Source organism: Oncorhynchus nerka, linkage group LG6 (genome assembly GCF_034236695.1).
Source record: "Oncorhynchus nerka isolate Pitt River linkage group LG6, Oner_Uvic_2.0, whole genome shotgun sequence".
NCBI classification, from domain to species: domain Eukaryota; kingdom Metazoa; phylum Chordata; class Actinopteri; order Salmoniformes; family Salmonidae; genus Oncorhynchus; species Oncorhynchus nerka.
Genome location: NC_088401.1, coordinates 51,228,653 through 51,254,819, shown reverse-complemented (window position 1 = coordinate 51,254,819; position 26,167 = coordinate 51,228,653). Strand labels below are relative to the sequence as shown.

Sequence of the window (26,167 nt, the reverse complement as noted above, 5' to 3'; positions counted from 1 at the left end):
ATATCAACTATAGATTTGATTGTATTTATCATAGAATAGATGCCCATCTTTTTGTACAATTACAGTTAACCAGCTTTGTACAATAACGCTTTTTTTTATGGAGAAAATTATGTAGCCTATTGAACGGGAGTGTGGGAATACCACAGCTTGTCTATAAGGCAACCTGTTCATGCTTTACGTTTGATGCAATTTGATTTGTATTTATGATGATTGAAATCCCCTCACAGTTGAAAGGGAAAATATTGATGCTACTGGTTTGAGTTGTGTGGGTTTGAGTATGCGGTTTGATTTGTGATTGGTTATGTTTGTGATTGTTCTTTGACATACACGCTGCACATGTTTTGAGGTTAAATGTGTTACGATTAGGAGTTTGGCCTGTTGGAGTGGAGGCCATTTTGGGAAGGGGTAACAAAAAACAAATACTTTATGTACAGAGCTATTAAGACAGTGACGAGGGAGTTGGCGTGATAGGGTCTGAAGGGCAGCAGAATTGCTGTGCCACTATCCATGGTGCTGAAATCCCATTTGTAGCTAGCAGGGTATACTTTTAGCTTTATCACTGTAATTGCTTTAATTCATTGCCATGCTCTCCGTTTTTTTATACATTGCATTGATGAGTGTTCACCAAAATACCAGCGTTAAACATCTAATGGTTGCAACGTACAGCTATAGCCAACCTAAACGCAGATGCCTTCCCCTCTGTAACGTATTTCTTCTAGCTAATCTTAACTCATGAAAATAGTATGCTGATGCTTGTATTGCCCTAATTCATGCTGTAGGTGTTTTTATTTCCGTTTCCTGTGTTTCCTTTTGGTTATTTCCATAAGCTTCCGGTGATTTCCCCCGGAATATTTACAGTAATCAATCATTCAGACGGCTATTTATCCAAACACAGCTGGTGAACAACGACAGAGTGAGTAGGTCTACTGTTTACACATTACACATGAACAAACATTATTCTAGATCTATATTTGGTGACATGTAGAATCTACATTTCGTGAAATATAGATTTAGAAGAATGTTAATATGTGTAATATCTAACGAGTACTCGCTGTGTCGCTGTTCACCAGCTGCGTTTGGGTAGAGCCAGTTCTCCACCCACTGGTGGTGTTACAAGACTCGGATCCCATTTAGCTGCGGAAAAGATTGGAGACGGTCAGACTTCTGGCACATTTTGTGGATATTGTTAAGATCATACTGAATATTTTGTGGAATACGATTTCTTTACATTGTAATATTTAGACTTGATGGTATTTCAACGTTTTTAATGCCAGGATGGGGCACAAAGGAATATTGGTGACAGGCCTGGTCTACTGCGTTGCTCTCTTTCTTCTTACTCTGCATTCCGTGTATGGAGCCGTGAGCTATTCTTTTCCGGAGGAGATGGAACGCGGATCTGTGATTGGGAATATAGCCAAGGATCTCGGCATCGATGTTCACAGACTGTCCGCCCGTAAGGCTCGTGTAGATCCAGAAGGGAACCGTAAACGTTATTGTGACATAAATCTGAGTACCGGGGAATTTATTGTTGCCGAGAGGAATGACAGAGAGGGGCTTTGTGGAGAGAAGGTTTCGTGTGCTCTAAAATTCGAATTTGTGCTTGAAGATCCACTTGAGTTGCACCGAGTCACATTGCAAATTCAGGATGTTAACGATAACACACCTATCTTCCCAAAGGAGTCTATCAAGCTCGAAATTAGTGAGTTGGCTGTCAAAGGCGCTCGCTTTCGTGTGAATGCTGCCCACGACGCAGATATAGGACAAAACGCAGTGCAAAACTACATGTTACAAAGGAATGACCATTTTCTGCTGAATGTTCAAACCAATACGGTCGGCAGTAAATACGGTGAGTTGGTACTAGATAAAGAATTAGACCGCGAGGAGCAGCGGGAGTTAAAATTATTGCTAACAGCAATAGATGGCGGCACTCCGCAGAGATCAGGTACTGTAGTCATACACGTCACTGTACTGGATGCTAACGATAACGCCCCAGTATTTAGCCAGGCCGTCTATAAAGCCAGTCTGCCTGAAAACTCTCCTTTAGATACTGTAGTGGTTACAGTAAGTGCTACAGATGCAGACGAGGGAGTGAATGGGGAAGTGACGTATGAATTCAGTCGCATATCTGACATAGCCAGAAAAATATTTGCATTAGATCAGACAACTGGAGAAATTAGACTAATAGGAGAAATAGATTACGAAGAAGAAGCTAAACATGAAATCATTATTGAAGGGAAAGATGGTTACGGTCTTTCATCTGACACTAAAGTGATTATAGATATCACGGATGTAAATGACAATGCCCCTGTAATATATCTGAAATCTCTGAGTAACCCCATACCTGAGAACGCGTCACCTGGCACAGAGGTGGGCATCATTAACGTGCAGGATAGAGACTCTGAGAATAACCGACAGGTCCACTGCTCCATTCAGCAACACGTTCCTTTTAATCTGGTGCCATCCATCAAAAACTACTATTCTCTGGTGACCACGGGCGAACTGGACCGTGAACTAGTGTCTGATTACAACATTACAATCATTGCCACCGACGAGGGCTCTCCACCTCTGTCCTCCTCTAAAACCGTTCAGTTATCTGTAGCTGACGTGAACGACAACCCACCTGTGTTTGAGGAACAGTCCTATAGCGCACACGTGACTGAAAATAACAAACCCGGCTCCTCCGTGTGTTCTGTTACTGCTCGAGACCCAGACTGGGGACAGAATGGCACAGTGATTTACTCTCTCTTACCTGGTGAGGCGAACGGTGTCCCGGTGTCCTCGTTCTTATCCGTTAACGGAGACACTGGGATGATCCACGCTGTGAGGTCGTTTGATTATGAACAGTTCAGGAGCTTTAAAGTCCACGTGATGGCCAGAGACAATGGTTCTCCTCCGCTCAGCAGCAACGTCACCGTCAGTGTGTTCATAACAGATGTGAATGACAACTCTCCTCAGATACTATATCCCGCTCCGGAGGGGAACTCCTTCATGACCGAGCTGGTCCCCAAAGCTGCACACGGGAGCTCTCTTGTTTCCAAGGTGATAGCGGTGGACGCGGACTCCGGCCAGAACGCCTGGCTGTCCTATCATATAGTCAAATCCACTGATCCGGGACTTTTCACTATTGGTCTTCACAGCGGAGAGATCAGGACACAGCGGGACATTTCTGAATCTGACAACATGAAACAGAACCTTATTGTGGCAGTGAAAGATAACGGACAGCCCTCTCTCTCTGCGACCTGTGCAATGTATTTGGTGATTTCTGATAACTTGGCTGAAGTGCCAGAATTGAAAGATATATTTATGATGATAGCAATTCCAAACTCACCTTTTATCTGATCATCGCGTTGGTGTCCGTCTCCACTTTTTTCCTCACCTTCATTATTGTCATCCTGGCGGTGAGATTTTGCCACCATAAAAAGCCTAGACTGTTGTTTGACGGAGCGGTCGCTATTCCCAGTGCTTATCTCCCTCCAAACTACGCAGATGTGGATGGAGCTGGAACTCTCCGCAGCACTTACAATTACGACGCCTACCTGACGACCGGGTCACGCACTAGTGACTTCAAGTTCGTCAGATCCTACAATGACCACACGCTGCCCGCGGACCAGACTCTGAGAAAAACTCCAACAGACTTTTTTGAAGAACATGACGATTCTGAGGGATCAGCCGAGGTAGGCCTTTCCTGCAAATAGAAATTGAAGAGATTTGCTTTGATGTGTTTAGAATATTATTTCATAGCAAGTTCTTTACAAAGAGAGATGAAATGCAAGGATTTAATGTCTTTCATTTCAAAGAAAACATCTTATTGATGTTGAAATGTTTGTGTTGTGACCGATTTATTGTGATTGATAGATTGGCTGGACACTTGTGCAACATGTACGCTGGTTGGTAGTTAGGTAGCCTATTGTGGTACAGTTTACACGTAGAACTGTTTGTATATAATCATTTAGCAAACAGTGATGAGTGATGAGATAATCAGCTATAACTCATCAGTTAAAAACAGCAGCAACTCTGAACGAGTAGCGCTATCCGAGATCCTTGGGGCGTCCCTAACCATTACCCTTATCTAACCCTAACCCTTATCTAACCCAAACCCAAACCCTAACCATAACTATAACACTTATCTAACCCTAACCTTAACCCTTACCGCAAACACTTTAAACGTGAACTTCAATGTGGTAGTGACGTCCCAAAGAATCTACATATCAAGGACCAACTCTGAACTAAGTGTGGCTGTCCGAGGTGCTGAAATCATGTATTCAAAAAGCGGTAAGACTAACTAGTCATTATTGATTGAAAGTTATCACTTTGTTTACGTCACTATTTTTTCAGATTTTACAGTCCTGAAATGCTACGTTGCGTTCTATCTTCTCATGCTGCACTCTGCCTATGGAAGTGTGAGTTATTCTTACCTGGAGGAGATTAAACGCTGACCTGGCGAGCAGACTGTCTGGTCGTATGGCCCGTGTTGATACCGAAGGGAACCAAAAACGTTATTGTGACATTAATGTGGCAATCAGCAGTTGCTAAATACATTTTTGACTGCTACGTTAATGATGTGTACCCATTGATTCTTGAAGAATATATCTTAAAAATGCCTCATGATCTTAGTTCAACTATCGTTCCCCAGTCAGAACCCCAAATATAAGACATTTGTTTACTCTATTGTTTGTAAACAAAGAACATGTAAACAAGCGCTATACAGCCTCAAAACATGGTTCAAATTATAATGTTGTACCTTGGATGATTAGTCCTTGCATCCATAGCTCTGTCTGGAATTGAGAGGGGTTAGATTTCCCCAGCTCCATCCCTCAGCATTTTACCGAGCCAGGGACGTGCGTACGCTACGTTATTGTTTATACTTCTTATTTCCGCTTTAATCTGAGTACCGTGGAATTGATTGTTGCCGACAGGCTTGACAGAGATGGACTTTGTGGCAAGCAGGGTTCGCTCGTTTTTAAAACAGGATGTTGAAGATATGAATGATAATTGTCCACAATTGAAAAACGACATAATTACAATTTAGATTATAGTTGCGCATTTTTCATTAGATGAGGCCCACGATGCAGATATCGAATAGAACGGGGTCCAGAGCTATACAATGCAAGCAAATGGCCATTTTGTTTTGAGCATTAATGCGACAAGTGGTGGACGCAAATACTGTGAGTTAATCTTAGACAAAGTGTTAGACCTTGAACAGCAGCAGGAGATACAATTATTATTGGCAGCTGTAGATGGTGGCATTCTGCAAAGATAAGGTACTGTTGTTCTACACGTCACTATACTGGATGCTAACGACAATGCCCCAGTGTTTATCCAGGCCGTCTATGAAGCCCGTCTGCCTGAAAACCCTCATTTAGATACTGTAGTTACAGTGAGTGCTATGTAGATGAGGGAGGAAATGGTGGAGAGACTTACGACTTTGACCAAGTTTTCAGAGGAGAATGTTGAACTACTCTCGTTTGATCCTAAGAAAGAGGAAATAAAGGTTGTTGGGTCAGTTGATTATGAAGAGGGGTCGTCATATGACATGCAAATTAGAGCCATGGATGGGCCTGGGTTAACTTCATGTTCTGTATTAATTATAAAAATAACCGACATAAATGACAACGCCCCTGTAAAATATCTAAAATATCTGAGTAACCCCATACCTGAGAACGCGTCACCTGGCACAGAGGTGGGCATCATTAACGTGCAGGATAGAGACTCTGAGAATAACCGACAGGTCCACTGCTCCATTCGGCAAAACGTTCCTTTTAATCTGGTACCATCCATCAAAAACTACTATTCTCTGGTGACCACGGGCGAACTGGACCGTGAACTAGTGCCTGATTACAACATTTCCAATCACTGCCACCGACGAGGGCTCTCCACCTCTGTCCTCCCAACCGACTTTGCTGAAGATATTGATGACTGATGGGTCTCCAAAGGAAGGCCTTACTGTAAATAGAAATAATTTACACTTGGTTTCATAATGTTATGGAATACGGCTATTGTTTTTTCATTGAATCACAGCTATAATGTTTTTTTTTTATTCCACTGAAGAAAATCATTCTCCCCACGGCCCCAGGGGAATGCGTAATTTAGCTTGTCTATTTAGGCAACTTGTTAGTTCTCCACGAGTGATGTAGTTTGTAACGCATTTCAATCCCCTTAAAGTTGTAGTGAGAAATCCAGGGATGCTAATATTATGTGGTTTGGTTTATCATGTGGGATACGTAGCCTCCTGTTTGTGATTTCATTTTTCACACACACACTGCATATTTTTTAGGTCACAGGAAAAGGGTTGATATAGGAGTATGGCTCCACACGAGTGAAGTGCTATGTAGCTCGTTTTAGGAAGAAGATAAATACTTTACATTGAGAGCTATTTTAGACAGAGTGATGAGAGTAGCGGCGTGAGTGTCTTGCGTGCAGCGGCCTCGCAATGTCACTCTCCATGGTGCTGAAAATGCATACAATCCGCTTTTACCCAAATGAGATCTACTTATTGTTTAGTGTCACAACTTTCATTTCTTGCCATACTCTGTTTTTTTTGTGTGTGAATTGCACTGATGCTTTTGTAATGGCTGAAGGAAACGCATTATAAATTACATCGCTTAAATCTGATATTTGCTTTGTAGCCTACTTCTCTTTTGTAGTATATTCATTCCACCTGATCTTAACTCATATCAATAGAATGCGGGTTCTTGGCAATCATTTATGTGTTTGGGGTTTTATATACTGTCGCTTGCTGTTCTTTTCTTTGGATATTTCCAATAGCTTATCAACCATTTCAGCCTAGGCTATTCATAGGCATGTTGAAATAGTTTGGCGAGATATAAACGAATGTGAGATAATATGTGTAATATCTGAAGGGTACTCACTGTGTCGCTATTCACCAGCTATGTTTTTTATACATCCAGTTCTCCACCCACTTGTGTTGGGACAAGGCTCGGGTGCCATTCAGCCGCGGAAAAGGTTGGAGACGGTCAGATTGCGTGCACATTTTGAGAATGTAATTTCGAGGAAACTGTATTTTTTTTGATGAAATACTATTTGTTTGCGTTGTATATTATTTTGGCTGTAAAGTGATTTTTGACGTTTTAATCCCACAATGGGGCACAAAGGATTTTCGGACGCAGTCCTGGTTTGCAGCGTTTCTTTCTTTCTTCTTCCACTGCACTCCGCCTATGGAGACGTGAGCTATTATTTTCCAGAGGAGATGAAACGCGGATCTGTTATTGGAAATATAGCCAAGGATCTGGGGTTGGAGGCGAGCAGACTCTCCGCTCGTAAGGCCCGAATTGATACCGAAGGGAACCGCAAACGTTATTGTGACATTAATCTGACTAGTGGTGATTTGATTGTTACCGAAAGAATTGACAGAGAGGAGCTTTGCGGAGAAAAGGTGTCATGCCTTCTGAGCTTTGAGTTAGTCCTAGAGAATCCTCTTGAGTTGCATCGCATATCACTTCAAATACAAGATATCAATGACAATTCACCCATATTTCCGAAGGATACAATTAAACTGGAAATCAGAGAATCAGCTGTCAAAGGAGCTCGCTATCGTGTGAACGCTGCTCATGACGCAGACATAGGGCAGAATGCAGTTCAAAGTTACGTGCTACAAATGAATAATCATTTTGTGTTGAGTGTTCAAACCACTTCTGCAGGTAGCAAATACGGTGAGTTAGTGCTTGACAAAGAATTAGACCGCGAGAAGCAGCAGGAATTACAATTATTGATCACAGCTGTGGACGGGGGCACTCCGCAGAGATCAGGTACTGTAGTCATACACGTCACTGTACTGGATGCTAACGATAACGCCCCAGTGTTTAGCCAGGTCGTCTATAAAGCCAGTCTGTCTGAAAACTCTCCTTTAGGGACACTAGTTGTTACTGTGAGCAGTACTGATGCAGATGAAGGAGTGAACGGCGAAGTAATGTATGAATTCAGTCGAATGTCTGATAAGGCAAGGAAAATGTTTACATTGGACCAGAAAACGGGGGACATTACAGTAATAGGGGAGTTAGACTATGAAGAGGAATCAAAATATGAAATGTTTGTAGAAGGAAAAGATGGCTATGGCCTTTCTTCAGACACTAAAGTGATAATAGACATTACAGATGTAAATGACAATGCCCCTGTAATATATCTCAAATCTCTGAGTAACCCCATACCTGAGAACGCGTCACCTGGCACAGAGGTGGGCATCATTAACGTGCAGGATAGAGACTCTGAGAATAACCGACAGGTCCACTGCTCCATTCAGCAACACGTTCCTTTTAATCTGGTGCCATCCATCAAAAACTACTATTCTCTGGTGACCACGGGCGAACTGGACCGTGAACTAGTGTCTGATTACAACATTACAATCATTGCCACCGACGAGGGCTCTCCACCTCTGTCCTCCTCTAAAACCGTTCAGATATCTGTAGCTGACGTGAACGACAACCCACCTGTGTTTGAGGAACAGTCCTATAAAGCCCACGTGACTGAAAATAACAAACCCGGCTCCTCCGTGTGTTCTGTTACTGCTCGAGACCCAGACTGGGGACAGAATGGCACAGTGATTTACTCTCTCTTACCCGGTGAGGCGAACGGTGTCCCGATGTCCTCGTTCTTATCCGTTAACGGAGACACTGGGATGATCCACGCTTTGAGGTCGTTTGATTATGAACAGTGCAGGAGCTTTAAAGTCCACGTGATGGCCAGAGACAATGGTTCTCCTCCGCTCAGCAGCAACGTCACCGTCAGTGTGTTCATAACAGATGTGAATGACAACTCTCCTCAGATACTATACCCCGCCCCCGAGGGGAACTCCTTCATGACCGAGCTGGTCCCCAAAGCTGCACACGGGGGCTCTCTTGTTTCCAAGGTGATAGCGGTGGACGCGGACTCCGGCCAGAACGCCTGGCTGTCCTATCATATAGTCAAATCCACTGATCCGGGACTTTTCACTATTGGTCTCTACAGCGGAGAGATCAGGACACAGCGGGACATTTCTGAATCTGACAACATGAAACAGAACCTTATTGTGGCAGTGAAAGATAACGGACAGCCCTCTCTCTCTGCGACCTGTGCCATGTATTTAGTGATTTCTGATAACTTGGCTGAAGTGCCAGAATTGAAAGATATATCTTATGATGATAGCAATTCCAAACTCACCTCTTATCTGATCATCGCGTTGGTGTCCGTCTCCACCTTTTTCCTCACCTTCATTATTGTCATCCTGGCGGTGAGATTTTGCCACCATAAAAAGCCTAGACTGTTGTTTGACGGAGCGGTCGCTATTCCCAGTGCTTATCTCCCGCCAAACTATGCAGATGTGGATGGAGCTGGAACTCTCCGCAGCACTTACAATTACGACGCCTACCTGACGACCGGGTCACGCACTAGTGACTTCAAGTTCGTCAGATCCAACAATGACCACACGCTGCCCGCGGACCAGACTCTGAGAAAAACTCCAACAGACTTTTTTGAAGAACATGACGATTCTGAGGGATCAGCCGAGGTAGGCCTTTCCTGCAAATAGAAATGTGCTTTGATGATTTGCTTTGATGTTTTAAGAATATTATATCACAGCAAGTTCTTTACAAAGAGAGATGAAATGCAACTATTTAATGTATTTCATTTCAAAGGGAAACATCTTATTGATGTTGAAATGTTTGTGTTGTGACCGATTTATTGTGATTGATAGATTGGCTGGACACTTGTGCAGCATGTACGCTGGTTGGTAGTTAGGTAGCCTATTGTGGTACAGTTTACGCATAGAGCTGTTTGTATATAATCATTTAGCGAACAAGAGTGATGAGAAAATCAGTTATAACTCAGCAGTAAAGACAGCAGCAACTCTGAACGAGTAGTGCTATCTGAGATCCTTGGGGCGTCCCTACCCTTAACCCTTACCGTCAGTCATCATTTTAAACGTGAACTTCAATGTGGTAGTTACGTCCCAATGCTTCCACATAGCAAGGACCAACTCTGAACTGAGTGTGGCTGTCCGAGGTGCTGAAATCATGTATTCAGAAAGCGGTAAGACTAACTAGTCATTATTGATTGAAAGTTATCACTTTGCCTACGTCACTCTTTTTATGCAGGCTGCTAACCTAAAGACCAACAGCAACATGCAATGGTTTATTTGTGGTGGTTTTATGTTGTAACCTGTCTTTCTATTTGGTTATTAATTGATCTAAAGAGATGAACGTATCGAATAGTTGATCAAGAATGCATGTAGCCTAGCACGTCTTTATTTGAAAAGCATTCAGGACGATGTCAGATGATTTGTGTAATATCTGAAGGGTCCTCACTGTGTCGCTAGATTTGGTGCCATTGCACTGCAGAAAGGAGTGGAGACGGTCAGATATCACACATATTTTGTTGATGACGTGGCATATTTTCATAATCTTTTGTGTAATACTAGACTTTTTACTAACATTGATTTATATATATTCATGGTGTTTCACCGTTCGTATTCACAGGATGGGAAACAAAGGATTTTCCGTGATAGTCCTGAAGTGCTAAATTACTTTCTTCCTTCTCATGCTGCACTCTGTCTATGTAGATGTCAACTATGTCAACAACTTACCGGAGGAGATGAAACGCTTATCTTTTATTGTAAATATAGCAAAGGATCTCGGTCTGATGGCGAGCAGACTGTCTGGTCATAAGGCCCGTATTGATACCGAAGCGAACCAAAAACGTTATTGAGACATTAAAGTAGAAACCAGCAGCTGCTAAATACATTTTTGACTGCTACCTTAATGATATGTACCCATTGATTCTTGAAGAAAATATCTTAAAAATGCCTCATGAGCTTAGTTCAACTGTCGTTCCCCATCAGAATTGATCTGACGAACTTGAAGTTCGTCAGATCTTACAATGACAACACGTTGCCCTCGGTACAGACTCCTACTTACTTTGCAGAAATTTTTGACGATTATGAGGGGTCCCCTGCGGAAGGGTTAATTTGATTATATACATATATGTGTATATATATATGTGTATATTATATTATACAGTGGGGCAAAAAAAGTATTTAGTCAGCCACCAATTGTGCAAGTTCTCCCACTTAAAAAGATGAGAGAGGCCTGTAATTTTCATCATAGGTACACTTCAACTATGACAGACAAATTGAGAAAAAAAATCCAGAAAAACACATTGTAGGATTTTTAATGAATTTATTTGCAAATTATGGTGGTAAAATATCGGTTGGAAAACCTTTAATCCTAGTGTTACGTGTAAATGAGTGAAGAGGTGTGGAGTCAGGCGCAGAGAGCAAAGGATGTGGGAAAAACAACACACTTTAATGTCCTGGAAACATAACATGTACAAAAGTGGAAACACAAATGAACAGAAATATAAACGGACAGTGTGAAACCCAAATGCCAACCAAAATACACTCAAACAAAGAAACAGGAGAACAAGCCCGCACGAAACAGAAGCGGGCTGAACAGACTATATATAACCCTATCCTAACAACCAAACAAGAAACAGGTGCTACCAATTAGACAGAACTAAACAAACACAGAACAACGGATCGGCGATAGCTAGTAGACCGGCGACGACGACCGCCGAGCGCCACCCGAACAAGAAGGGGAGTCACCTTCGGTAATATTCGTGACAGTACCCCCCTCCTGACGCGCAGCTCCCGCAGCGCCGACGCCGGCCTCGGGACGACCCGGGGCCGAGGCGCTGGGCGATCCGGACGGAGGCGATGGAATTCACTCAACATAGATGGGTCTAGAATATCCCTCACCGGGACCCAGCACCTCTCCTCCGGACCGTACCCCTCCCAGTCAACGAGGTACTGCAAGCCTCTCACCCGGCGTCTCGAGTCCAGAATAGCTTGTATCTTGTACGCCGGGGACCCCTCGATGTCCAGAGGGGGCGGAGGAACCTCCGGAACCTCATCTTCCTGCATAGGACCAGCTACCACCGGCCTGAGAAGAGACACATGAAATGAGGGGTTAATACGATAATACGAAGGAAGTAATAATCGATAACAAACCTCATTTATTCTCCTCAGGACTTTAAATGGCCCTATACACTGCGGACCCAGCTTCCGGCAGGGCAAGCGGAGAGGCAGATTTCGGGTCGAGAGCCAGACCCTGTCCCCAGGTGCAAACACGGGGGCCTCACTGCGGTGACGGTCAGCGCTCTTCTTCAGCCTTATACTCGCTTGGCGTAATGACTCTTGGACCGCCCTCCAGGTCTCCTTAGAGCGCTGTACCCACTCCTCCACCGCAGGAGCCTCAGTCTGGCTCTGATGCCACGGTGCCAGGACTGGCTGGTACCCCAACACACACTCAAATGGTGACATGTTGGTAGAGGAGTGGTTTAGTGAGTTCTGGGCTATTTCTGCCCAGGGAATATATCTCGCCCACTCCCCTGGCCGGTCATGGCAATACGACCGCAGAAACCTACCCACCTCCTGGTTAACTCTCTCCACCTGACCATTACTCTCCAGGTGATACCCTGAGGTCAGGCTGACCGAGACCCCCAGATGTTCCATAAATGCCCTCCAAACACGGGAGATAAATTGGGGGCCCCGATCAGAAACTATATCCTCGGGCACCCCGTAGTGCCGGAAGACATGGGTGAAAAGAGCTTCCGCAGTCTGTAGGGCCGTAGGGAGACCGGGCAATGGGATAAGACGGCAGGACTTAGAGAACCGATCCACAACAACCAGGATTGTAGTGTTACCCTGAGAGGGGGGGAGGTCAGTAAGAAAATCTACCGAAAGATGGGTCCACAGCCGTTGTGGAACGGGAAGAGGTTGTAATTTACCTCTTGGCAGGTGTCTAGGAGCCTTACTCTGGGCGCACACCGAACAGGAGGAAACATAGAATCGCACATCCCTCCTCAAAGTGGGCCACCAGTACTTCCTCTCAAGACCTCGCACTGTCCTATAAATACCTGGGTGACCCGCCGAGGGTAGACAATGAGCCCATCGAATCAATTGATCACGGACAGCCAGCGGCACGTACCTACGACCCTCCGGACACTGTGGAGGCGCAGGTTCCCCCCTTAGCGCCCGCTCGATGTCTGCGTCCACATCCCATACTACTGGTGCCACCAGTTTAGCTGCCGGAATGATGGGAGTAGGATCGATGGACCTGTCCTCAGTGTCATAGAGTCTTGACAGCGCGTCAGCCTTAGTGTTGAGGGAACCTGGTCTATACGATATAGTGAAACGAAATCTGGTGAAAAACATGGCCCACCTTGCCTGACGAGGATTCATTCTCCTAGCTGATCGGATATACTCCAGGTTACGATGGTCAGTCCAGATAAGGAAAGGGTGCTTAGCCCCCTCAAGCCAGTGTCTCCACACCTTCAGGGCCTCAACCATAGCCAACAACTCCCTATCCCCCACATCATAATTCCGCTCCGCTGGCCCGAGTTTCTTTGAAAAAAGGCACAGGGGCGGAGTTTCGGAGGCACACCCGAACGCTGTGAGAGCACCGCTCCAACCCCAGCCTCGGATGCGTCCACCTCTACTATAAACGCCAAAGAAGGGTCCGGATGTGCCAACACCGGCGCCTCAGTAAACATCGCCTTCAACTTATGAAAAGCTCCGTTCGCCGCTGCTGACCACTGCAAACGCGCCGGCCCCCCCTTCAGCAGTGAGGTAATAGGGGCAGCTACCTGACCAAAACCCCGGATAAACCTCCGGTAGTAATTGGCAAATCCCAAGAACCGCTGCACCTCCTTTACCGTGGTCGGAGTCGGCCAATTACGCACGGCCTTTATGCGGTCACCCTCCATTACCAAACCAGAGCTGGAAATGCGATAACCCAGGAAGGAAACTGATTGTTTGGAAAACTCACATTTCTCCGCCTTCACATACAGGTCATGCTCCAGCAGTCGTCTAAGAACCTTGCGCACAAGAGATACATGCTCAGTGCGTGTAGCAGAGTAGATCAAAATATCGTCAATATACACCACTACACCCTGTCCGTGCAGGTCTCTGAGTATTTCATCCACAAAGGATTGAAATATAGCTGGAGCATTCTTTAAACCGTATGGCATGACTAGGTACTCATAATGGCCCGACGTAGTGCTAAATGCAGTTTTCCACTCATCTCCCTCCCGAATACGCACCAAATTATAAGCACTCCTGAGATCCAGTTTAGTGAAGAACTGCGCTCCGTGAAATGATTCCACTGCCGTAGCAATGAGAGGTAGTGGGTAACTAAAACCCACTGTGATGGAATTTAGACCTCTATAATCAATACACGGACGTAAACCACCATCTTTTTTATTCACAAAAAAGAAACTTGAGGAGACAGGTGACATGGAGGGCTGAATGTACCCCTGTCCCAGAGCCTCGGTGATATAAGTTTCCATAGCCACCTTCTCCTCCTGGGACAAAGGATACACATGACTCCTGGGGAGTGCAGCGTTACCCTGGAGATTTATCACGCAATCCCCTGCCTATGGGGTGGTAATTGGGTCGCTTTCTTTTTACTGAAAACGATAGCCAAATCGTCATACTCAGCTGGAATGCGCACGGTGGAAACCTGGTCTGGACTCTCCACCGTTGTCGCACCGATGGAAACCCCTACACACCTGCCTGAACACTCATCAGACCACCCCTGTAGAGTTCCCTGTTTCCACGAAATCGTAGGATTATGAATAGCTAGCCAGGGAATCCCCAGAACAACTGGAAACGCAGGTGAATCGATAAGGAACAAACTAATTCGCTCCTTGTGATTCCCCTGCGTAATCATCTCCAACGAAATTGTGGCTTTCTTTACCAGCCCTGACCCTAATGGTCGACTATCTAAAGAGTGCACGGGAAAAGGGGGGTCTACTTTTACTAACGGAATCCTCAACCTCTGAGCGAGTCCGCAATCTATAAAGTTTCCAGCTGCGCCTGAATCTACCAGTGCCTTATGCTGGAGAGAAGGAGAATAATTAAGGAAACAAATTAATAGGAACATGTGACCAACAGGAAACTCTGGGAGAGTGTGGTGCTTACTCACCTGGGGTGACCGATGAGTGTTCTGCCTGCCCTCACGATTCCCAGATGAATTCCTCCAGCACCGACCAGACGTGTGCCCTCTCCGGCCACAACTGGTACAGGAGGAGCTTCCTCCTCCGATCTCCCTTGACGCAGTCCCTCCTAGCTCCATCGGGATAGGGGCAGGATGATCAGGAGGTAGAACTGACAGGACCCTTTCAGAACGTCCACGAGCAGCTAGCAGATGGTCCAACCGGATCGACAGGTCTATCAGTCCATCCAGGCTAAGCGTAGTATCCCGACAGGCCAGCTCCCTACGGACGTCCTCTCTCAGGCTACACCTGTAATGGTCTATCAGGGCCCTGTCGTTCCACCCTGCTCCCGCAGCCAAGGTCCGGAACTCCAGCGCGAAGTCCTGCGCGCTCTTCGTCCCCCTGTCTAAGATGGAACAATCTCTCACCCGCCGCTCGACCTTCTGGAGGGTGATCGAACACGGCCCTGAAACGGCGGATGAACTCCGGGTAGTTGTCCTTCGCTGAGTCGGGCCCGTTCCAGACCGCATTAGCCCACTCCAGGGCTCTACCGGTCAGGCAGGTGATGAGGACCCCTACTCTCTCCTCCTCCGAGGGGGCCGGCCGAACGGTGGCCAGGTAGAGGTCTAATTGCAGCAGGAATCCCTGGCACCCCATCGCTGCTCCATCGTAATTCCTCGGAGGCGTCATGTGCAGAGCGCTGGAACCGTATCCAGATGGGGGAGATGGTAGAGTTGCTGGTAGGAGGGTCGGTGGGGTAGTAGTAGGGAAACCATTCCTCTCCCAACGATCCATCCTCTCCATCATCTGATCCATCGCTGATCCTAGGCGATGGAGGATGGACGTGTGATGTTGAACTCGCTCTTCCATAGTGGGAAGAGGAGTGGTCGCTGCTCCTGCTGACTCCATAGAAGGTGCGGGCTTCTGTTACGTGTAAATGAGTGAAGAGGTGTGGAGTCAGGCGCAGAGAGCAAAGGATGTGGGAAAAACAACACGCTTTAATGTCCTGTAAACATAACATGTACAAAAGTGGAAACACAAATGAACAGAAATATAAACGGACAGCGTGAAACCCAAATGCCAACCAAAATACACTCAAACAAAGAAACAGGAGAACAAGCCCGCACGAAACAGAAGCGGGCTGAACAGACTATATATAACCCTATCCTAACAACCAAACAAGAAACAGGTGCTACCAATTAGACAGAACTAAACAAACACAGAACAACGGATCGGCGATAGCTAGTAGACCGGCGACGACGACCACCGAGCGCCACCCGAACAAGAAGGGGAGTCACCTTCGGTAATATTCGTGACACCTAGTACAAATTCCCTTTCTTAGGTCAATTAGGATCACCACTTTATTTTAAGAATGTAAAATGTCAGAATAATAGTGGAGTGAATGATTTATTTCAGCTTTTATTTCTTTCATCACATTCCCAGTGGGTAAGAAGTTTACATACACTCAATTAGTCTTTGGTAGCATTGCCTTTGTAACAGTATAGACTTTACGTCCGTCCCCTCGCCCCGATCTGGGTGTGAACCAGGGTCGCTCTGCACACATCAACAGTCACCTCAAAGCATCGTTACCCATCACTCCACAAAAGCCACGGCCCTTGCAGAGCAAGGGGAACCGCTACTTCAAGGTCTCAAAGCGAGTGACGTCACCGATTGAAATGCTATTAGCGCGCACCACCGCTAACTAGCTAGCCATTTCACATCCGTTTCACCTTTAATTTTTTAACTTGGGGCAAACGTTTCGGGTATTCTTCCACAAGCTGAATTTTGGCCCATTCCTCCTGACAGAGCTGGTTTGTAGGCCTCCTTGCTCACACACGCTTTTTCAGTTCTGCCCACAAATTTTCTATATGATAGAGGTCAAGGCTTTGTGATGGCCACTCCAATACCTTGACTTTGTTGTCCTTAAGCCATTTTGCCACAACTTTGGAGGTATGCTTGGGGTCATTGTTAATTTGGAAGACCCATTTGCGACCAAGCTTTAACTTCCTGACTGATGTCTTGAGATGCTTCAATATATCCACATAATATTCCTTCCTCGATATGCCATCTATTTTGTGAAGTGCACCAGTCCCTCCTACAGCAAAGCACCCCCACAACATGATGCTGCCACCCCCATACTTCACGGTTGGAATGGTGTTCTTTGGCTTGCAAGCCTCCCCTTTTTACATAACATAACTATGGTCATTATGGCCAAACAGTTCTATTTTTGTTTCATCAGATCAGAGGACATTCCCACCAAAAAGCACAATCTTTGTCCCCATGTGCAGTTGCAAACCGTAGTCTGGCTTTTTATGGCGGTTTTGGAGCAGTGGCTTCTTCCTCGCTAAGCGGTCTTTCAGGTTATGTCGATGTAGAACTCGTTTTACTGTGGATATACTGTAGATACGTTTGTACCTGTTTCCTCCAGCATCTTCACAAGGTCCTTTGCTGTAGTTCTGGGATTGATTTGCACTTTTCGCACCAAAGTACTTTCATCTCTAGGAGACCGAACGCGTCTCCTTCCTGAGCAGTGTGATGGCTGCGTGGTCCCATGGTGTTTATACTTGCGTACTATTGTTTGTACAGACGAACGTGGTACCTTCAGGCATTTGGAAATTGCTCCCAAGGATGAACCAGACTTGTGGAGGTTTACAATTTTCTTTCTCAGGTCTTGGCTGATTTCTTTTGATTTTCCCATGATGTCAAGGAAAGAGGCACTGAGTTTGAAGGTAGGCCTTGAAATACCTCCACATGTACACCTCCAATTGACTCAAATGATGTCAATTAGCCTATCAGAAGCTTCTAAAGCCATGACATCATTTTTTTGAATTTTCCAAGCTGTTTAAAGGCACAGTCAACTAAGTGTATGTAAACTTCACTGGAATTGTGATACTGTGAATAATAAGTTAAATAATCTGTCTGTAAACAATTGTTGGAAAAATTACTTGTGTCATGCACAAAGTAGATGTCCTAATCGACTTGCCAAAACTATAGTTTGTTTACAACAAATTTGTGGAGTAGTTGAAAAACGAGTTTAGGACCCTGCCTTTCAAAGGTGATTCATAAAAATCCAAATAACTTCACAGATCGTCATTGTAAAGTGTTTAAACACTGTTTGCCATGCTTGTTCAATGAACCATAAACAATTAATAAACATGCACCTGTGGAACGGTCGTTAAGACACTAACAGCTTACAGACGGTAGGCAATTAAGGTCACAGAAAACTTAGGACACTAAAGAGGCCTGTCTACTGACTCTGAAAAACAAAAAGAAAGATGCCCAGGGTCCGTAATCATCTGCGTGAATGTGCCTTAGGCATGCACATTCTACCATTCCAGTGTTTAATTGCTATATTTTAATTACTTTGCCACCATGGCCTATTTATTGCCTTACCTCTCTTATCCTACCTTATTTGCACATGCTGTATATAGATTTTTCTACTGTATTATTGATTGTATGTTTGTTTATTCCATGTGTAACTCTGTGTTGTTGTATGTGTCGAACTGCTTTGCTTTATCTTGGCCAGGTCGCAGTTGCAAATGAGAACTTGTTCTCAACTAGCCTACCTGGTAAAATAAAGTTGAAATAAGAAAACATTTCAAAATGCTGCAAGGAGGCATGAGGACTGCAGATGTGGCCAGGGAAATAAATTGCAACGTCTGTACTGTGAGACGCCTAAGACGGCGCTACAAGGAAACAGAAGCGACAGATGATAGTCCTCGCAGTGGCAGACCACAGGTAACAACACCTGCACAGGATCAGTACATCCGAACATTACACCTGCGGGACAGGTACAGGATGGCAACAACACCTGCCCGAGTTACACCAGGAATGCACAATCCCTCCATCAGTGCTCAGACTGTCTGCAACAACGTTGCCTATGGGCACAAACCCGCCGTTGCTGGACCAGACAGTACTGGCAAAAAGTGCTCTTCACTGACGAGTCACGGTTTTGTCTGACCAGGAGTGATGGTCGGATTGGCGTTTATCATCGAAGGAATGAGCGTCACACCGAGGCCTGTACTCTGGAGCGGGATCGATTTGAGGTGGAGGGTCCGTCATGGTCTGGGGCGGTGTGTCACAGCAGCATCGGACTGAGCTTGCTGTCATTGCAGGCAATCTCAATGCTCAATGCTGTGTTACAAGGAAAACAGCCTCCTCCTTCATGTGGTACCCTTCCTGCAGGCTCATCCTGACATAACCCTCCAGCATGAAAATGCTGTGCGTAATTCTGCGCGTAATTTCCTGCAAGACAGGAATGTCAGTGTTCTGCCATGGCCAGCGAAGAGCCCGGATCTCAATCCCATTGAGCACATCTGGGACCTGTTTGATCAGAGGGTGAGGGCTAGGGCCATTCCCCGCAGAAATGTCTGGGAACTTGCATGTGCCTTGGTGGAAGTGTGGAGTAACATCTCACAGCAAGAACTGGCAAATCTGGTGAAGTTCATGAGTAGGAGATGCACTGCAGTACTTAATGCAGCTGGTGGCCACACCAGATCTTGATTGTTACTTTTGATTTTGATCCCCCCCTTTGTTCAGAGACACATTATTCCATTTCTGTTAGTCACATGTCTGTGAAACTTGTTCAGTTTATGTCTCAGTTGTTGAATTTTGTTATGTTCCTACAAATATTTACACATTTTAATTAAGTTTGCTGAAATTAAATGCAGTTGACATTTAGAGGATGTTTCTTTTTTTGCTGAGTTCTTATTCTTATTCCATCCCTTTAGATTTGTGTGTATTAGGTAGTTGTTGTGGAATTGTTAGATTACTTGTTAGATATTACTGCACTGTCGGAACTAGAAGCACAAGCATTCCGCTACACTCGCATTAATCTGCTAACCATGTGTATGTGACCAATAATATTTGATTTGATTTGTACAATAACCTTTTTTTCCCCTGGATTAATTCAGTATTCTCACAGGAGTAACCTAAGTCAATGTCCCAGTTTGCCCTTTTCAAGACAACTTGGAACTTGGAAAATTCGCACATTACCTACTTGGAAACTCATTGTAGAAAGATGAGCTCAGAGTTTCCCACTTCGAAAGTATCAGAATCAACCAATAGGAAGCTCTACGCAAAAAACATACCCACATTTTTATTCAGAGGATCAGAGTTTCCGAGTTGTCTTGAAAGCCGCCATATTGGTTAACTTGTTTATGCTTTAGGTTTGATTATATTGATGATAATGTGTATATACCCTCAAAATTGAAGTAAAAATGTTTTATGCTAATCTATCTGTTTTTGTATATTGCACCTCAAATATGATACCTGCAACGTAGACCTATACCTTTTTGGATATATATATATATATTTTTTTTTACCTTTATTTTACTAGGCAAGTCAGTTAAGAACAAATTCTTATTTTCAATGACGGCCTAGGAACAGTGGGTCAACTGGTTACTAGTCCAACGCTCTAACCACTAGGCTACCCTGCCGCCCCAATGTGTTCACTTTGCAACGTATTTCTTTCAATCTATATCTTAACTCGTGAAAATAGTCTGATATGGATTGTAATGCCTGGTAAATCCATTTGAACTCAATCACTTTTTGACGTCACCCGTTTTGATTTGAACGAAACCTTCCATACATATTTGCCTGTTGTAGAGGTGTTCGGTAAGTGACTTTTTGGACAGGAATTCCAAAATATTCAAGAGATAAATGTGCTCAAAGTTGACTGATGTTACATACCACACCACACCATGAGACAACAATGTCTTCATCGCTGGAAAAGATCAACAAACGGTTTAGATTTATATCATATATAAAAAGCTTACAAACAGGATTGTTAAACTATATTGGGGGGGAGTAAAAAAAAATATATTTTTTCTTAAGCCTTTAACATTAATTATCTAAAAAACGCGTAAATTCAGAGTTTTTTCATGTTCACTTTTGTTGTATCTTAGACCCTATTTTGAATGTGGGTGTCATGTTTTGGCTGATAAATGTACAAAAAAAATTGCAATAACATTTACATTTCAACTTTGAAATAGTACCACAAAGATGGTTGGAGGCCCACACATCAGAGAATGTTGACTTGAATGGGAATTATCTGTTGTTTTAAATTATACTGCCAATTCTCAATATACTGTAAACCTATTGATATCATAGAAATATAGTTCATAGAATAAGACATGACCATTCAAGTTGACATTTGACAGTGGTTGATACAAGCTAAATTACTGTGGTCTGAAGGGATAGGTCAGTTCTATTAAATGTATGTCTATGATTGAAATGACACCCACCCAGTATTCAAGAGCATGTTGTATCTCAACCGATAGCGGGCACAGCGCAGAATAGGGTCTGAGCTACAACATATGCAAATATTAAAATAAAAAAATCACATTTGACACATGGTTAGATACTTGATGTTAAAGGTTTATATCTAACAACATCGAACAACTAAAGGCTATCCAAAACAAATATTATGGGTTATATTCTAGTCACTCAAAAATGCTATTTTACATGGGAATCAGAATGATTTAAAAGTATATATATATATATCTTTTTTAAATAATAACGTGGTTTGACAACACTGTTTGTAAGCGTTTAAATGATTTCCAACTCAACCGTTTGTATCTTCCAGTTAGGAACACATGGAACATGAGTCAACTTTGAGTATCTCCTGGATGTTATGGCATTCAGGTCCAAAAAGACACTTTCTGACCTCTTCTCCACGGGAAAACATGAATAGAAAGTTTTGTTTCAGGGATGCTGTCAAAAAAGGGATTGAAATCGAATGGATTTACCCTTCCGTGATTGATGTGTTGTGCGTTTTACTGCCGTTGACTGTTTTCCTATATATTTGTCTTATTTACGTAATTACAGTAGTAGTCTACCTATTCAATCATGCAGCCCACTTATATAGGCTACAGATTACTATGATGACTTTTCGTGAAATATACTGTAGATTTAGAAGGTTTGTTACCATATGTCATGTCTAAAGAGTACTCACTGTGTCGCTATTCACCAGCTGTGTTTTTATAGACCCAGTTCTCCACCCACTTCGTTCTGTTTCCAGGCCAGTGTGCTCTGGTGCCATTTAGCTGAGGAAAAGATTTAGAAACGGTCAGATTTCTGCCACATTCGGTGGATATTATTTTAATCAGACTCCATATTTTTGTGGAACACTATTTCTTTACATTCCAGTATCTAATCATATGCTAGTTTGCAGTTTATATTCCAAGGATGGGTCACAAAGGAATATCGGTGACAGGCCTGGTCTGCAGCTTTGCGTTCTTTCTTCAAACGCTGCACACCGCCTTTGGAGACGTGAGCTATTCTTTTCCGGAGGAGATGAAACTCAGATCTGTAATTGGAAATATAGCCAAAGATCTCGGTTTGAAAGCCAGCAGACTGTCCGCTCGTAAGGCCCGAATTGATACCGAGGGGAACTATGAACGTTATTGTGATATTAATCAGAGTACCGGGGATTTGATTGTTGCGGAAAGGATTGACAGAGAGGAGCTATGTGGAGATACGGTTTCGTGTATGCTTACATTCGAGTTGGTTCTAGAAGGTCCTTTGGAATTGCATCGTGTATCACTACTGATTGAGGATGTCAATGATAATTCACCCATTTTCCCGAAGGACACAATCAAATTGGAAATTAGTGAGTTGGCAGTCAAAGGGGCTCGCTATCGTGTTAACGAGGCACATGACGCAGACATGGGACAGAACACAGTGCAAAGGTATACATTACAAAGTAATGAACATTTTGTGCTGTCTGTTCACGATTCCACAGATGGAAGAAAGAACGTAGAGTTGGTTTTAGATAAAGAACTAGATCGTGAAGAAAAACAGGACATGAGTTTACTGCTAACAGCAATAGATGGCGGCACTCCGCAGAGATCAGGTACTGTAGTCATACACGTCACTGTACTGGATGCTAACGATAACGCCCCAGTGTTTAGCCAGGCCGTCTATAAAGCCAGTCTGCCTGAAAACTCTCCTTTAGGTACTGTAGTGGTTACAGTAAGTGCTACAGATGCAGACGAGGGAGTGAATGGGGAAGTGACGTATGAATTCAGTCGCATATCTGACAAAGCAATAAAGGTGTTTTCTTTGGGCCACAATACTGGAGAAATTAAGGTGATAGGTCCGATAGATTTCGAAGGCGACCCAAAATATGAAATGCGCATAGAGGGTAAAGATGGCTATGGCCTTTCATCTGATTCAAGAGTGATTATAGATATCATGGATGTAAATGACAACGCCCCTGTAATATATCTGAAATCTCTGAGTAACCCCATACCTGAGAACGCGTCACCTGGCACAGAGGTGGGCATCATTAACGTGCAGGATAGAGACTCTGAGAATAACCGACAGGTCCACTGCTCCATTCGGCAAAACGTTCCTTTTAATCTGGTGCCATCCATCAAAAACTACTATTCTCTGGTGACCACGGGCGAACTGGACCGTGAACTAGTGTCTGATTACAACATAACCATCACCGCCACCGACAAGGGCTCTCCGCCGCTGTCCTCCTCTAAAACCGTGCAGTTATCTGTAGCTGACGTCAACGACAACCCACCTGTGTTTGAGGAACAGTCCTATAGCGCCCACGTGACTGAAAATAACAAACCAGACTCATCATTGTGTTCCGTTACTGCAAGAGATCCAGACTGGAGACAGAATGGTACAGTGATTTACTCTATCTTACCCGGTGATGTGAACGGTGTCTCGGTGTCCTCGTTTTTATCCGTTAACGGAGACACTGGGGTGATCCACGCTGTGAGGTCGTTTGATTATGAACAGTTCAGGAGCTTTAAAGTCCACGTTGTGGCCAGGGACAACGGTTCTCCTCCGCTCAGCAGAAACGTCACCGTCAGTGTGTTCATAACGGATGTGAATGACAACTCTCCTCAGATACTATATCCCGCTCCGGAGGGGAACTCCTTCATGACCGAGCTGGTCCCCAAAGCTGCACACGTTGGCTCTCTTGTTTCCAAGGTGATAGCGGTGGACGCGGACTCCGGCCAGAACGCCTGGCTGTCCTATCATATAGTAAAATCCACTGATCCAGGACTTTTCACTATTGGTCTCCACAGCGGAGAGATCAGGACACAGCGGGACATTTCTGAATCTGACAGCATGAAACAGAACCTTATTGTGTCAGTAAAAGATAACGGAAAGCCCTCTCTCTCTGCGACCTGTGCCATGTATTTAGTGATTTCTGACAACTTGGCTGAAGTGCCAGAACTGAAAGATATAATATCTTATGATGAGAGCAATTCCAAACTCACCTCTTATCTGATCATCGCGCTGGTGTCCGTCTCCACCTTTTTCCTTACCTTCATTATTGTCATCCTGGTCGTGAGTTTTTGCCGCAGGAGAAAGCCTAGACTGATGTTTGACGGAGCGGTCACCATCCCAAGTGCGTATCTCCCTCCAAACTACGCAGATGTGGATGGCGCGGGAACTCTCCGCAGCACCTACAATTATGACACCTACCTGACGACGGGTTCGCGCTCCAGTGACTTCAAGTTTGTCAGATCTTACAATGACAACACGCTGCCTACCGACCAGACTCTGAGAAAAACTCCTACTGACTTTGCTGAAGCGTTTGATGACTCTGATAGGTCCCCAGAGGTAGGTAAATAATAATACATTACATTTGTTTTTGGCCTACATATGATAGAATAAAGGCTATACTTTCAATATAATAATTTAATTTCAGCTAAAATGCCTTGTACAATCACTTTTCCCCCTGGAGAAATTACAAGGCTACACCCACGAATTTACTCATTCCCTATTAGGTATCGATTATACATGCTCCAGGTTTCATACAATTTGTGATGTTTTAGATAATTATTTCTGCCCCATGCAATATAAATGATAACCTACAGCTTGATTTGATATTACATGTGTATTTTTTAATATTTGTTTTATTTCTGATGTGGTAGGCCTATGTTTGTGATTGATACACTACGTGACCAAATGTATGTGGACACCTGCTCGTGGAACATCTCGTTCCAAAATCATGGGCATTAATATGGAGTTGGTCCTCCCTTTGCTGCTATAACAGCCTCCACTCTTCCGTGAAGGCTTTTCACTAGATGTTAAACATTACTGATGGGAATTGCTTCCATTTAGCCACAAGAGCATTAGTGAGGTCGCAGTCGGCATTCCAAATTATCCGAAAGGTCTTCAATGGTGTTGAGGTCAGTGCTCTTTGCAGGCCAGTTAAGTTCTTCCACACCGATCTCGACAGACCATTTCTGTATGGACCTTGCTTTGTGTACAGGGGCATTGTCATTCTGAAACAGGAAAGGGCCTTCCACAAACTGTTGCCACAAAGCTGGAAGGAGAGAATTGTCTAGTATGTCATTGTATGCTGTAGCGTTAAGATTTCCCTTCACTGGAACTAAGGGGCCTGGCCCGAACCATGAAAAACAGCCCAAAGCCATTATTCCTCCCCCACCAAACTTTACAGTTGGCACTATGCATTCAGACAGGTAGCTTTCTCCTGGCATCCGCCAAACCCAGATTCCACCGTCTGACTGCCAGATGGTGAAGCATGATTCATCACTCCAGAGAACCACGTTTCCACTGCCCCAGAGTCCAAAGCCGGTGAGCTTCACACCACTCCACCCGACGCTTGGCATTCTGCATGGTGATCTTAGGCTGCTCGGACATGGAAACACATTTAATGAAGCTCCCAACGAAAAAGTTATTATGCTGACATTGCTTCCAGAGGTAGTTTTGAACTCTGTAGTGAGTGTTGCAACAGAGGACGGACGGTTGTTACACGCAATGCGCTTCAGCACTCGGCGGTCCCATTCTGTGAGCTTGTGCGGCCGAGCCGTTGTGGCTCCTAGATGTTCATAACAACACCTACAGTTGACCAGAGCAGCTGTAGCAGGGCAGAAGTTTGATGAACTGACTTGTTGGAAAGGTGGCATCCTAAGACTGTGCCATGTTGAAAGTCACTGAGCTCTTCAGTAAGGCCATGCTACTGCCAATGTTTGTCTTTGGAAATTGCATGGCTGTTTGCTCGATTTTATACACCTGTCGGCAACGGGTGTGGCTGAATAAGACGAATCCACTCATTTGAAGGGGTGTCCACATGCTTTTGTATGTATATTGTATATTCGGTGGATATTTCACTCATGCTTCACATATTTGAGGTTACAGAAAATGAGTTGATAATCGGAATTTGGTACTTTTTGAGTGAATGTTTGTT

General features: G+C 44.3%; 2 protein-coding genes and 1 pseudogene across 2 annotated transcripts in view; all 3 read left to right on the top strand.

Annotated features, from left to right (window-relative positions):
* Positions 1-1,164: 1,164 nt before the first annotated feature.
* On the top strand, positions 1,165-3,695 carry LOC115130040 (protocadherin beta-15-like; annotated as a pseudogene).
* A 3,270-nt stretch (positions 3,696-6,965) lies between these two features.
* The window catches only part of LOC115130030 (protocadherin gamma-A11-like), a 198,381-nt gene continuing 179,179 nt past the window's right edge, over positions 6,966-26,167 (top strand). The window contains exon 1 of the mRNA XM_065019632.1: positions 6,966-9,499. Coding sequence (XP_064875704.1) covers positions 7,100-9,499 — 2,400 coding nt within the window. The 5' untranslated portion in view covers positions 6,966-7,099. The remainder of the gene's footprint in view (positions 9,500-26,167) is intronic.
* LOC135572114 (protocadherin gamma-A11-like) lies at positions 22,052-24,585 on the top strand. Its single transcript, XM_065019138.1, has one exon. The coding sequence runs from the start codon at positions 22,171-22,173 to the stop codon at positions 24,583-24,585; it is 2,415 nt and encodes an 804-aa protein (XP_064875210.1). The 5' UTR covers positions 22,052-22,170.

Bases quoted from the DNA above. Each gene is read 5' to 3' on its own strand.
- LOC135572114 (XM_065019138.1), top strand. From the start codon at position 22,171: ATGGGTCACAAAGGAATATCGGTGACAGGCCTGGTCTGCAGCTTTGCG.